At 63.2% G+C, this 12,534-nt stretch overlaps 1 protein-coding gene across 3 annotated transcripts in view; it reads right to left on the bottom strand.

Moving 5' to 3' along the window:
* Positions 1 to 12,051, bottom strand: part of LMNA (lamin A/C) — a 16,088-nt gene extending 4,037 nt beyond the window's left edge. Inside the window, exons 1-3 of one of the 3 annotated variants that reach the window (XM_044915867.1) lie at positions 11,454 to 12,051; positions 1,431 to 1,587; positions 43 to 168 (exon numbers count right to left, since the gene is read on the bottom strand). In XM_044915867.1, the coding sequence (XP_044771802.1) occupies positions 43 to 168; positions 1,431 to 1,587; positions 11,454 to 11,809 (639 nt within the window). In that variant the 5' untranslated portion in view covers positions 11,810 to 12,051. The remainder of the gene's footprint in view (positions 1 to 42; positions 169 to 1,430; positions 1,588 to 11,453) is intronic. The other 2 variants (XM_044915868.1, XM_044915866.1) reach the window with 2 other exon arrangements.
* Positions 12,052 to 12,534: the final 483 nt, after the last annotated feature.

Raw genomic sequence — 12,534 nt, 5'->3', positions numbered from 1 at the left:
AGTCCCAGCCCGCTCCTCTGGCCCTCGGAGCACCGTCCCCACCTCGCTGTAGATGTTCTTCTGGAAGTCCAGCTCCTCCTTCAGGGTCTGCAGCCTGTTCTCGGCGTCCACCCGCCTCAGCATCTCGTCCTGGAGCTGCTTCTTGGCCTCACCCAGGGCTGCCTCGAGCTGAGAGGAAGGGGGCCGAGGTCAGGGAGAGGGGCCACAGAACATCAGAGCTGCAAGGAAGCTGAGAGTGTTCGCGTCCAGCACAGCCCTTCACGTGTGCAGAGACCGGTGCGGGGGTCGGAGAGCCTCGGCCGGCACCGAGGTCACTGTGCCTCGTCGCGCACAGAAACCGCTCTGGGCGGGTGCTGCATCCCTCTCTGCACAACACAGCAAGTGCTCTAAAGGAGGTCCAAAAGTACAGAGGAACACAAGGCAAGAAACCAAAGTGTGCCTGGGGGGTGGGGGGCACTGCGGTGACCTCGGGGCGGGGAAGAAGAGCCCGTGCAAAGCCCGGGGGTATGAAGGTGCACTGTGCCCTGCAGGGTCCTCAGGAGGATCAGTAATGCCAGAGCCCGCAGGGAGGGCCGGGCGGCAAGAGGGGGGAGGGGGAGCACCGGAAGGCAGGGGCTGGACCATGAAGAGGTGCCCCTTGTCTGCCACAGAAAGATCTCTGGCGTGGGGAGGCAGAGCACCTTTCCTAGATTTTGGTCTCCGAAAGCCCCGGCTGCTGGGGGGCAGGGCAGAGCTGGAGGCGGGGGGCCTGGAGGAAACCGGCCCAGCCCAGGCTTTGCAGTCAGCCGGTCAGCCCGCCGGCCTCTCCCATCAGTGGCAGCAGGGCCTGGGAGGGGACAGAGCCCACGATGGGGGCTCAGCAACTGACGCGGGTCGTGACCCTGCTCTGAGCACGGTGGGAGCAAGCCAGCTTTCCTGGATTCTGTCCCAAGCCTGCGATACGAGACGGGAGGCAGGACGGATGGTGAAGGGTTTTGAAGGTAGAGACAACCACGTACGTGCCAAGCATTAAGAACATGCGTCCCGAATATGATTAGCCCTCCACTCCCGACTCAGGCTCTCTGACAGCACAGCCAAACCAGGAGGGACTGGCCACACACGATTCCTTGCAAAGTTACGTGGAAGTGGCTGTGGGCTATTTTATTTATGAACGTAAGCTCTACACCTGACGCGGGGCTCCCCCTCACGGCCCCGAGATCAAGAGTCGCACACCGGACCCACTGAGCCGGCCGGGCTCCTGTGCTGGATGTCCGGGAGCAGAGGGGGCTGCAATAAGGTGGGCATGGGGGGCCGGGGGCCGGCAGGGGTACGGCCCTGCTGCCGTGTCCCTGGGGCGGGACACACAGCAACTGGGCTGAAAGGCTGAGTAGGGTGGCCGGCATTTGTCCGGTGGGAGGCAGGGTCACGGCTGGCCTAGAGGGTGGCCTCACCTTGGCCACCTGGCCCCGCAGGTCATGAAGCTCTCCCTCCAGCGTGCGCTTCTCGCTGAGTGCAGTGCTCAGTGCGGCCTCCTTGGAGTTGAGCAGAGCTTCCAGGTCCTTGAGCCGGGCCTGGGCGGCCATCAAGTCGCCCTCCTTCTTGGTATTGCTAAGGAAGCAAGGGAAGAGTGGGCTTAGGAGGAGTCTGTGTCCCCAGGGAGAACCAGGGCGCCCCCGGGGGGAGCCAGAAGTCCCCTCCCAGAGGCAGCCCGGCCGCAGCCCAGCGTGCCTGTCCTGCAAAGTGCCAGCAGAGGGCAGCCTCGCTCTTGGCTTGTTTGTCTCCGCCTGCCCCTGGGGCTGGACTCCCACTCCCCCCAAGGTCCCCAAAACCCCCTTCCTGCTTCTCTACCCTTCCCATGACTCAGTGCTCAGGAACGTGCCTCGGGCCAAGGGCACAGCGCAATCCCATGAGATGAATGCTTTTCCCTCTCTCTCCTCCCATTCCTTCCCAAAGAGACAGGGCCACCTTTGTCTCCTGCCCCTTCCCACACAGGGCCTTAACCTTCTGCCTGACTCCACCTACCCTCCATTAGGCCAGGCTCCCTCCCTGCAGGGGCCCAGACAGCCAGGCTCCCAGCCCTGGGGTCCATGCCTCCCTACCACAGCTGGAGCCCCAAAGGTATGGGTCACTTCTCCTAGCCCCTTTTACACACAACGGGTACGGTCTGGTTAAAACTCAGGGAGGAGGACAGCCACCCGTCCCTTTCTCAGACCCAGTCTAGGTCCCCTGATCGGGGCCCAGCACAGGGTTCCAGCCGCCCTCCCTCTGGGCTTTATCAGAGCTTGAGAGAATACTAAGCCCTACCCTTCGGCAAGCCTCAGCATCTGGCTCCAGATGTGGCCCCTGGGTCTCCAGGTCCATCTGGGCTCCAGCCTGGAGCCTCCCTACTCCTCAAACTGGGTAAAGCTTTAGCCAAATAACCAAATAAACGGGGCTTGCCTCTGCCACCTCCCTCCCTTTCTGGGCCCTGACTGTTTTTGCCAGATAGTGAACTAGAGACATAGAGGGGTCCAAACCTCTGGGAAACCCAAGAACTTTCCAGATGTGATGATCCCTTCACCAATATCTGGTGAGAGAAAGCAGCAGCCCCGGGGATGAAAGGAAGGAGAAGGAGCCCAGGGCCTGGCCCGGCTGCCCTCTCTAACTCCTCAGTCCAGAGCATGAGCCACATGACAGGAGGGGAAAGGAAAACCAAACGTTGGTGGGAGGGTGGGGGTGGAATTCTGGATTTCTGTCCTGGAAGGAAGAAAAGTGGCCCCGCCAACATTTTTTTGCTCCGCAGAAGCCCTCCGCTCCAAGAGACCCAGCGGTTCCGCGTGAGGCCGCGGGAGCCTTGAGGAAGCTCTGCAGGGAGCAGCCCAGACAGGCGGTTTCTCCTGCCACCAGCTCAGAACTTGTCAAACGGAGTCACTGGTCTCCAGCAGGGCCCCACCAGGAGGGGGACACAGTGACACACAGCTGGGGGGGACCGCTAAGACCTGGAGGGGGTGCCCCCCCAACAGGTTCGCTTGTCCGGCCGGCCGTGGCCAGGCCTCAGAACATCAGAACAAGCCATTTGACACAAGAGCGGTGGTCTCCCGCGAAAAGAGGCCCTTCCAGCCCCAGAGGATGTTCCCCTCCTCCGTCTCAGCCAGAAAAGCTAAAAATAAAGTCAAAACCCAGCTCAGGTTTTGGCTGCCATCCGGCCCAGCCCCTGGCTGGGAGCACAGCCCCAACTTTCCATGACTTCAGAACTTCTCCGAAGCTGAGCCAGCTGCAGGGGGAGGAACGAAGAAGAAGAAACCGCTGGTAAAGTGAAGCCGCGCAGCCGAGCGGACTGCCGCTCCTGGGCCGGCTCCAAGGCGCAGGGCCTGCCCCGCAGAGGCCTCTCCACCCCGCAGCCTGCGCGGCTGCCGCCCTCGGGACCGGGAGCTCGGAAAGGAGCCCGCGGGGCGGCCAGTGCAGGCCCCCCCCTTTCACAGAGGTAGAAGTAAAGGGCCGGGTGCCGGCCTGCAGGCGGCGGTGGCCCGGGGCCGGGGTCACAGTCAGCCCCTCCCCGCGCTGCCCTCCTCTGCCGGGGCTCCCGAGGGCGCGTGCGGGGAACCGGCCTTCCCGCCAGGGCGCAGGGCCCCGGGCTGAGAGCAGAGGAGCTGCGCCTGCCCTCCGCCAGCTCCTCGCACCCACTGCTCGCCCAGACGGTGGTGTTGGTAACAACAGGAACCAGAACGCGAAGGCAGCAAGCGCGCCCGCGGGCGGATGGTGTGGCCCGGCGCCCTCCCCGTCACCGAGGACAGGAGGCACAGAGGGTCACGTCCAGGGGCCGGTGGCAAACGGCAGCAGAGTGGCCAGCAGGGCTGGTTAGCCTCAGCCCAGCCCTGAGCGCGGCCTCCAAAGCAAGGAGGGGGCCATGTTTCCCTCCGGGCAGCCGCAGCGGGAAACCGCCAGCACACAGGGAGGGGAAGGGGGGCCCTGGCGGTTCTCTCGGTCAGGCTGGGGAGCTCCCAGCCGTGCGGAAGAAGCCACCGTCACCCACAGCTCAGGAGCTGTGGCCAGGGAGCCACACACCCACCCCGAGAGACGGCTGGGGGTGGTGCGGAGCCCCGCGCCTCGCCTGCCTGCTCCCCTGGCTTGCCGGCCTAGGCCTAGGCCCCCACCCTGCCCCCAGCAGGGACCCCAAGCTCACCCTGGCCAGGTGGTCAGCCCCTCAGGGGCCAGGGCCACTGGGGCTGGTGGGGAGCGGTGGGGGGGGCGGCCGGGCGCCCAGGAGGGCGAGGCCGGGGCTGCAGGTGACTCATCCTCGGGCAGACAATACCCAGGCAGGGGTCAGGAAATCCTCCAGTACTCACAGGGGAGACCCTGACTCTGCCCACGTCCTGCGCCAGTCTGTACGTCCAGGTCCCCCGAGCGCAGGATGCTCCCCAGGGCCCCGTGAGGCCAGCAGGGCTGGGCATCCATTTCTGCCTCCCCCCACAGCTGCCACAGCCCATCTCTGGAGGGACAGGCAGGTGCGGGCACGGCCGGAGGCTGTGGGTCTGCAGAGCGGAGGTGGCGGGTGGGCCAGGCCTCGGGGGCAGCAAAGGGGCCGGGTGCTGGCCCGCCCACTGAGTCACCCTCCTCAGCCCAGCTCCCACGCCAGACACGGAAGCCAGGCCGCCCAGGCCTGTTTGGGACCCGTTGCCAGGGGCAACCTGCTAGGCCGCAAGGGGGAGGCCCTCATTTCCTCCTCTGCGGGCTGAGGAAGACAGGGGGGACAGAGCTCAGGCCACCCTCCAAATAAGAAGGGGGAGGGGAAGATGGCCACCGGGGCTCCGAGGAGCTGGCCCAGCCCCGCAGGGGCTCCCTCCCGCCCCCTCCGGCCCCTCAACCTCACCGGCACATGGAGTTCCCCATGGCTGGGCGACCCCAGGACAGGAGGGAGGGGAGGGGAGAGCAGGATCTCTGAGCCCCGCAGGGAAGGGCGCCCCCTGTGGCAGGGCAGGGTGGGTGTGTAGGCAGCAGGGAGCTCTTCCCTTTGCTCCCAGGACTCAGACCCCGGCCCAAGCTGACTTCCTGCCAGCGCAGGGCGTCTCCCCGGCCAGCAGCCCCTCCCCTGCAATCTGTCCTTCCCTCCCTCTGGCCATCCAAGTCCACCCCCATGGTTGCAAGGCCTCAGCCCGGCCCTGGCGCTCTGCCCCTCCCCCACCACGTGCTCTGCTGTTTTTACCTGCTGGTTTACGCTGTCCACTTACGTCTGGGGCTTTTCCTGTCTGTGCCTGGAATGCCTTTGGGCGAGCAGTTCACAGGCCCCAGGCTCCTGGCCGGGCCTCCTCTTGGGCCAACCCCTGCACGGTCACAGCTGGGGAAACCAAGCCCTGGACCAGGGAAGGCTTGCCCACAGGGTCACCTGAGGACACTCACAGCAGACAGGGACAGAGCACCGAAAATGGCAGTGGTGCAGCCCCGGGGGGGGGGCGCGGGGGGGGCAGGGGGGGGCGGGGGGGGGCTCAGGCACCCAGGAAGCAAAGCCTGGGAGGCGCGTTCCCCTCGGCCTCCCCAGGGTGATGCCGCCCAGATGCACACGCTCCCACAGCCGCGTGCGAAGCCATGGGCTTGGACGTTCCCCACCCCGAAAAGGACCCACTACTTGGTTGCCTGGCTGGGCTGTGGGTCGGCCACCACTTTCTGGTTTGGGCAGGATGTGGGAAGACAGGACATGTGGGCCTCGAGGTACCAGCGTCCGCAGGTAAAGAGACCTTCGGAGGAGAACTGAGGTGGGACGGGTGCTCCCTGGAGCCTTCTGAGTGCCTTACAGCTGGAGAGCACAGGTGGGCCCCTCAGGGTGGACCCCAGCCCGACCTCCCCACACGGGCATGGGCACAGCCCTGCTGCCACATGCCTCTCTTGGGTGTGACGCCACTGCTCCTGTCTGGGGTTCAAGGCCCTCAGAGCCCTGTCTAGAGCCGCGGGGCTCCGGCTGTCCCCCCCCCCCGCAGACAAAGCCAGGTGGTGCGCCAGGCCGGGGGCGGGGGCTGGAGGCAGAGAAGAGGGCCGGGAGGCCTGTGGACATGTTCAGACGCAACTCCAGCAGAGGCAGGGCTGGCAGGGGGCCAGGCCTGAGTCACAGCTGCTGGGTGTATCCACGTGGCATTGTATCGAGGCAGGGGGGGCCCGCGACCAGAGGCTGGGCCTTGGGGTGCTGCACAACAGGCAGCCGGCTTCCTGACCCACTGCTCTCTCAAGGTCCCTGCCAACTCCACTTTCCTTCTTCTTGGCCTATCTCTCCAGAAGTCACGCCCGCGTTGTCATGGCAATGCAGGGCTGAGGCCTGGTGACAGACCAAAAGAAGTAGGGGCATGGGGGGGATAGCCTAGGAAGAGGTCGAATGTCCTGGGGGGAGAGGAAGGGAGGCCACCAGCCAAAGGGAGGGGCATTTAGGGGATCCCCACAAGAAGCGGACTCAGAAGTCCCTTCTTTAGGATGCATTAACTCTCCATCTGGTGGCTTATGCTTATTAACCCCGTGACAGCAAGAGGGGATGGGAGCCACACCCCAAGATCAGTAAAGGAAGTGGGAGGACCTAGGAGTTCTGGTCCCACTGCATTCCAGCTCCAGCCTAGGAAGGTGGGACTTTCTCTCAGGGCAGAGGTGTCAGCTTAGAGCTTCAGGAGAAGGGGGGGCCTTGGAAATCCCCATCCTTCCAATGCCCAGAAAACGGGCCCCTTGTTATGAGGGTCTCTAGCTCCTCCGATCCAGCCCTAAAGGGACACGTGTGTTCTGTCCCCTCCATTTGTCCCCCATGCTAGTCCTGCCCTCGTCCCGCTTGCTGCTACCGAGCAAGAGCACCCATTGTGCTCCTCAATAAGAGCAAGAGCACCCATTGTGCTCCTCGATAAAAGGTTACCCCAAGCCCTTCCTTCTCCGACCGAGCAAGCTCAGGGTCTCCCGCCCGCTCTCCACTCTGCCCTCTACCGTGACTCAGCTCCTCTGCCAGGCCTGGGATCCCAGCCAGAATGAATCCTGGCTTCCTCTCCCACAGAGGGGCAGGGAGCACCCCCGCCCTGCCCCCTCCTTCCCAAACTCTGTCCCCTTCCAGGACCTCCTCACAGCCCGACCTCAGGCTGGGGGAGCCGGAGTGGGTGCAGGAAGGGAAGTGGGTAGGCAGCCCAAGGTCAGCCGCAGCTGGCCCGCTCTGAGGCAACGGCGTGGCTCTTCCCAGGGAGGGCATCCCTGCCACCCCGTGGCACTCAGGCCGTCCTGCGTAACACGGCCCTTTCCACCGTCCTGGAAGGAGACGTGTGACGACCAAGTGTCCCTTCTTACTAGCAATAAAAACAAAGCATAAACCAGGAACTTCATTAACTGTCCGCACAAACTTTCTGTGAGAAATCAAGAAGCGTGCCTGTATTTTTCATTCCACAGCTTGTGGGAAACGTTTCTATTGAGAATAGCATTGGCCATTAATTATATTCACATTAAGTGGATTTGATTTTAACATTTATAGCTTGGTACTTTAGAGGACTATTTTCTCACTTTGTGGGTCACTGTGCTGCTTTGAAACCTAAGGGATCTCTGGAGATCTTCTGCTCTAACCCCTTTATTTCATAGCTGGGGAAATCCAGAGAGGGAAGGCGATTGGCTCAAGGTCACACAGCAGCGTCGCAGCAGGACCAAGCCTAGGACTAAGGACATCGAGGCCCAGGACCGTTTCTACTACCTCATACTACCTGTCATTTTGCTGGTGGGCGACCTCATTAAGGGAGACCCTGCCGCCGTTCTCCGGACATTCCCAAGAATACCAGAGCTTGGCCTGAGTCACTTTCAGTACACTGGGGCTCCAGGAGGCGGGAATGGGGCACACTGCCCTAGGGCTAGGCCTCTGAGCTGGACCTGGGGGAGCTGGGGGAGGAAGGCTGGGGGGGTGGGCAGAGGCACAGCTGGGAGGTGAAGGCGTCGCCAACCAGTTGCTCCCCCAGCTGTCCCTGGCTTCAGCCCTGACACTGAACTACTGAATCCCAGAGGTGGGGGGCGGGGGCGGGGGCAGGACGGGGGATGAGGGGCATATCCTCTGCAAGAGTAAGGCTCAGAATGGAGGCTGGGGGGTACCAGCCAGGGGCACTGGTCACAGGAAGGCAGTCGGGAAGCCGAGCAGGAATTACTGTCTCTTTTGTTTCTCTTGGGCTCCTCAAGTAGTGCCCTCCTTCACTGCCTTCGAATCAGAACGCTGACTTCAGGGTGGGGGTGGCAGTGAGAGATAGCACCAGGGGCTCCCTCGGGTGAGGACAGGGGCCCAGGTTTCCTCAAAGGCCTCCATCCCTGTTCCCTAGGTCTCTGCCAAAGGGCACAGCCTCCTTCGGGTCCAGGTAGACACCCAAGGACAAGTCCCAAGAGAGGAATACCCAGCCTTCCAGAGCTCTGAGGATCCACGGCCTGGCAGGGTCATGGGTCTTTCCAGGTACAGGGTAGAGCTAAGGCTGGGTATTAGCAGACCCTGGCAGGTCCCGCTGGTCTCAGAGCAGAACCTCCGGACGGCAGGAGTGAGCCTTGGCCACCCGGCCCCACCCTCAGGACCCCCCCACCTGTCCTCTAAGCCAGAAGAAGTCAGGCCTCGTGATACAGGCATTCATCTGGAAGTCAGAAGGCCTGTGCTCAAGTCCTGACCCATCACCCTCTTGCTGTGTGACACAGGACAAGCCTCTGCACCTCTCTGGCCCAATGAGCGCTAGGATGAGCCTGGGCCTCCACTTCCCTGCCCAGCCCCACTGCCCCGAAGGCAGACAATACAGGAAGTTGTCAAGCACCCAGCCTCGTCCGGGGGGGAAGAGGAGCTTCTGCTTTGTGGGCCCAGGATCTCCCCACTTCTGACTCAGCCTTCCTCCACCATTCCCATGTGGGCAGGCACAGGCCCAGCTCCGAGCTGCAGCCCCGTAACAGGACTCAGCTCTGGAACCAACCACCTGTTGCACTCTGCCCATCGGGGCCCTGGCTCCAGACCACCAGCAGAGGTCCCAAGGAAGAAGGCAGGAAAGGCTCCCAGGATGCAATGGGGAGCAGGGGGAGAAGATGCAGGCATTCAGGCCCCCATCCCTCCCTTTAAGACATCTGCCATCTCCACCCTGTGTCCCGCTGTCTCTTGTAAAGCCACCAGGGTGGAAGGGAGGGGGGCAGCATCTGAGTCATCTACCCAGCTGTCATGCCTGGGATGGGGCCCAGCTCTAAGCCTGGACCCCAGGGGGGCCTTCCCTGGTGTTTTCAGCTCCCCGTCCTTGCCACACTTAGGTGTCCAAATACTTCAGACTCCAGAATACACAGAATGTGTGTGTGGGTACTGGGGGGTTTGTTTCTGCTTGGAGCCTATAACCCAGCCCAACGAGAGGGCACCCTAAAGCCCTGGGTGTGGTCAAGGTACCAGGCTGGGCCAAGGGGATCTTGCAGACGGCTCTGCATCCTAACCAGACACCTGGCCCTGAACTCTGAGCTCTAATTAAACATTAAACCGGACAACACCTTCTCTCTAGGCTTGAGTGGGAGGAGTTAGGAAAATGCCTTTCTTCCTCTCCCAAATTCTTCATTCTACTCTTCTCCGCCTTGTCCTGGGCACAGCAACAAAAAGAAGCACCCCATCTTGGTTCCTCCCACTGGGGACAGAGAAGGGGACAGACACCCCAGTCGGAGCCCCCTCTGTCTCCACCCTGCCTCCCAGCAGCCGGAGATCCAGGTGTGCAAACCCACCCCCCTCTTCCGGAAGCCCAGCCTCCCCAGCCAGGATCAGAGGGGGAGAAGAAAGGCAGATGGCTAAATATAACCAGTGCACACACCACCCCCGCCCCTGCCCCACGTGCGCACACACCCGCCTGCCGTCCCAGGCCTGGACAGCTGCACCGAGAGGCCGAGGAGACAGCCTGGCGTGGCTGGGTTAGCAAGGGATGGCTGACTCTACCTATTCTGTCTCCCGATCAATGTCCTCCCCACAGAAAGACCTGCTGAGAATGCCCTTCACGGGAATGGGCAATGGTGGACTACTTTAGCACACTAATTCTCTGGGCACCACCCCTCCCCCCAGCTTGCCTCTTGTCTGTCCCGCCAGCTCAGTTGTTCATGTCACTACTGCAAAAGACAGGAGTGATCTCTGTCAAAAGTCCCCCCCAAAAGTCAACCTGTCTGTCTGTGTGCCCAGTTTCCACCTACTCTTCAGGGGGGGATGCACCCACCATGCCCACTAGGCCAGGGGCCTGACCGGTGAAGGGCAGAAAGAGCACTGGATAGAGAGAGGCTCCGAGGAAGGCAAGAGTTTGGAGAAGAGGATTAAAAGACAGGGAAAGAGGGGAAGTCAAGCCGTGGGGCCCCCCACCCCAGGGATCTCAAGCACCTTTAGTGCTCCTTGGCTTGGGTGTTCATAGAGAAAAGGGGAACAGGGAGGAGGAAAGCAAATTCTCGGAGGCTAGGAAAGGACGGCCTAAACTTCCAGGCTCCAAAGGCCTTTTGAGAAAAGAGGGTGGAGTCAAGTAGGGTGGGGTCGGGTGGGGCAGGGATGGGTGAGGTAGGAGTGGCTTGAAGCGCCCAACTGCTGCATTTCAAAAATGTCGCTGTATTCCAGCAGTTTCATAAGGCAAAGAGCAAAACCCGTCAGGGGCCGAGTGGACAGGGCACAGCAAAGACGGCTTGGAATGAAAGGGGCTCACCCCAAGCAGAGAGGCAGGGAGGAGCAGAGCCCCCAAGGGCCCAGACACCAGGCCCAGGGCCCAGGGGAGTGCACCAGACCTGGGCATAACACAACTTCCTGAGCCGGAGCCTCTGCCCTCTGTCTCCCTCCCTCTCCTGCATTCCTGGGCCAAGCAGGCCAAGGGCTGTGGGAGCTGCGGGGGAGCCGTGCTCCTGGAGCCGTTTGGAGGGCCTGTCAGAGCCCAGGGAAGGTCCCAGACATTCAGGGAGTGGAGGAGAGCTTCCCAACTCCTCAAACCCTGGAAAGAGTTGTGCGGAGGGAGTCACCTCCACGTCCCTGCCTGGCTAACCTCTCTCCAGCACCACTGGACATCTGCCAGCAGGGGTGCCCTGTCTTAATAGGCATCATGTGTCCAGACACAGGCTGGGCAAAGTTGGCACAGTTCCAAGCCAGCCAAGAAAGTTCTAACAGGACCCTTTCACCCACTCCAGTGTGTCCTGAGCGCCCAGATTTCTCAGACCCGGCAGCGCTCGCTGTTCTTTGCCCAAGCCCCTGCCCCGAGCTCCAAATGGCCGGCAACCCCCACCCAGACAGAGTGGGGGCCTGCCAGCAGCCCTTACTCGGCCCTGATGCCCCCACCACTCCCTATACAGGCCACCCTCTGCCAGAGACCCCTCCCTTCTCTGTCCTGTCTTGACAATTTCCCTTGGCACTGCCAGTCACCCGCTGGGGCAGTTCCGGGGAGGGAGGGGACTAGAAGGCCCAGTTACCGGCCGGCCGCTGGAGTCGGACTGCGACGACGGTCCGCCCACCCCCTCCGCTCCCGCCCCGCGCGCCGCCACCTGGTCGCACTCACCGCGCTTTGAGCTCCTTGAACTCCTCGCGCACTTTGCTCAGCTCCAGCTGCAGGCGGGCGCGCTCCTTGGCCACCGAGTCGAGGGTCTTGCGGGCATCCCCGAGCTCGGCCTCGTAGGCGGCCTTGATACCGGACACCTCGCGGCTGACCACCTCCTCGGACTCGGTGATGCGAAGGCGCAGCCCTGCGTTCTCCGTCTCCAGCGAGCGCACACGGTCGATGTAGACCGCCAGGCGGTCATTGAGCTCCTGCAGGTCCTCCTTCTCCTGCAACCGGGTGATGCGGGTGGGCGACAGCGGGGTGGAGCCGGCCTGCGCCCCGCTGCGGGTGGCGCGCCGCTGGGACGGGGTCTCCATGGCCGGCAGGGTGGCAACGCTGCCCGCGGGGCAGAGGTCCCGGGAAGGGCGCGGGGCTCGGGCCGAAGGACAGAGACTGCTCGGGGCCGGAGCGCGCGGGCCGGCTGGCTCTCGGCGGGCTCCTGGCAGGCGTGGGGTCTGGGCCGGGCGCTGTCGGACCTCGGGATCTGGGTGCGCTGCTGGGGCTGCGGCGCTCCCGCGGACACTCTGAGTCACCGACGCCGGGCAGAGGCTCTAATAGGTCTAGGGAGTGGGAGGAGGGGCCGCCGCTCTTAAAGGGGCCGCCGCACACCCGCAGCGGGAGGTGAGGGGGCGGCGAGGAGGGGCGAGGACCGCGGGGCGGCGGCGGAGTGGGGCTCCACCCTGTCCCGCGCACCCGCTCGGCCTGGGGCTTTTCCCGTCTTGATTCTGCCTGCTCGAGGGTTCCCAGCTGCAAGCTCGCCCCCACCGGCTCCGGCCTTCCCGGGTTGAAGGCCGAGCCAAAGGCTGAGAGTGGGTGGGCAAAGGGCAGGAGGAAGAGGGAAAGCGGCTGTAGGGGCCGAGGAGGGCGCCAGGCAGGCAGATCCAGGAAAGGTGGGGGGAGGACTGTGGCTGGTGCCCATTAGGGTGACTCACTCTTCTTCCACCGCTGGCTCCCCCTTTCCTCCCCATAGTAATAGTGAGTCACCCCTACCCCCCTCCACATGTGGGCAGCCCATTCAAAGCAGCATCTCAGTGGGCCAGGG

The sequence above is a fragment of the Neomonachus schauinslandi genome, chromosome 6 (assembly GCF_002201575.2).
Source record: "Neomonachus schauinslandi chromosome 6, ASM220157v2, whole genome shotgun sequence".
NCBI lineage: Eukaryota > Metazoa > Chordata > Mammalia > Carnivora > Phocidae > Neomonachus > Neomonachus schauinslandi.
Note: the sequence above shows the minus strand (reverse complement) of the source record. Positions and strands in the feature narration are given on the sequence as shown.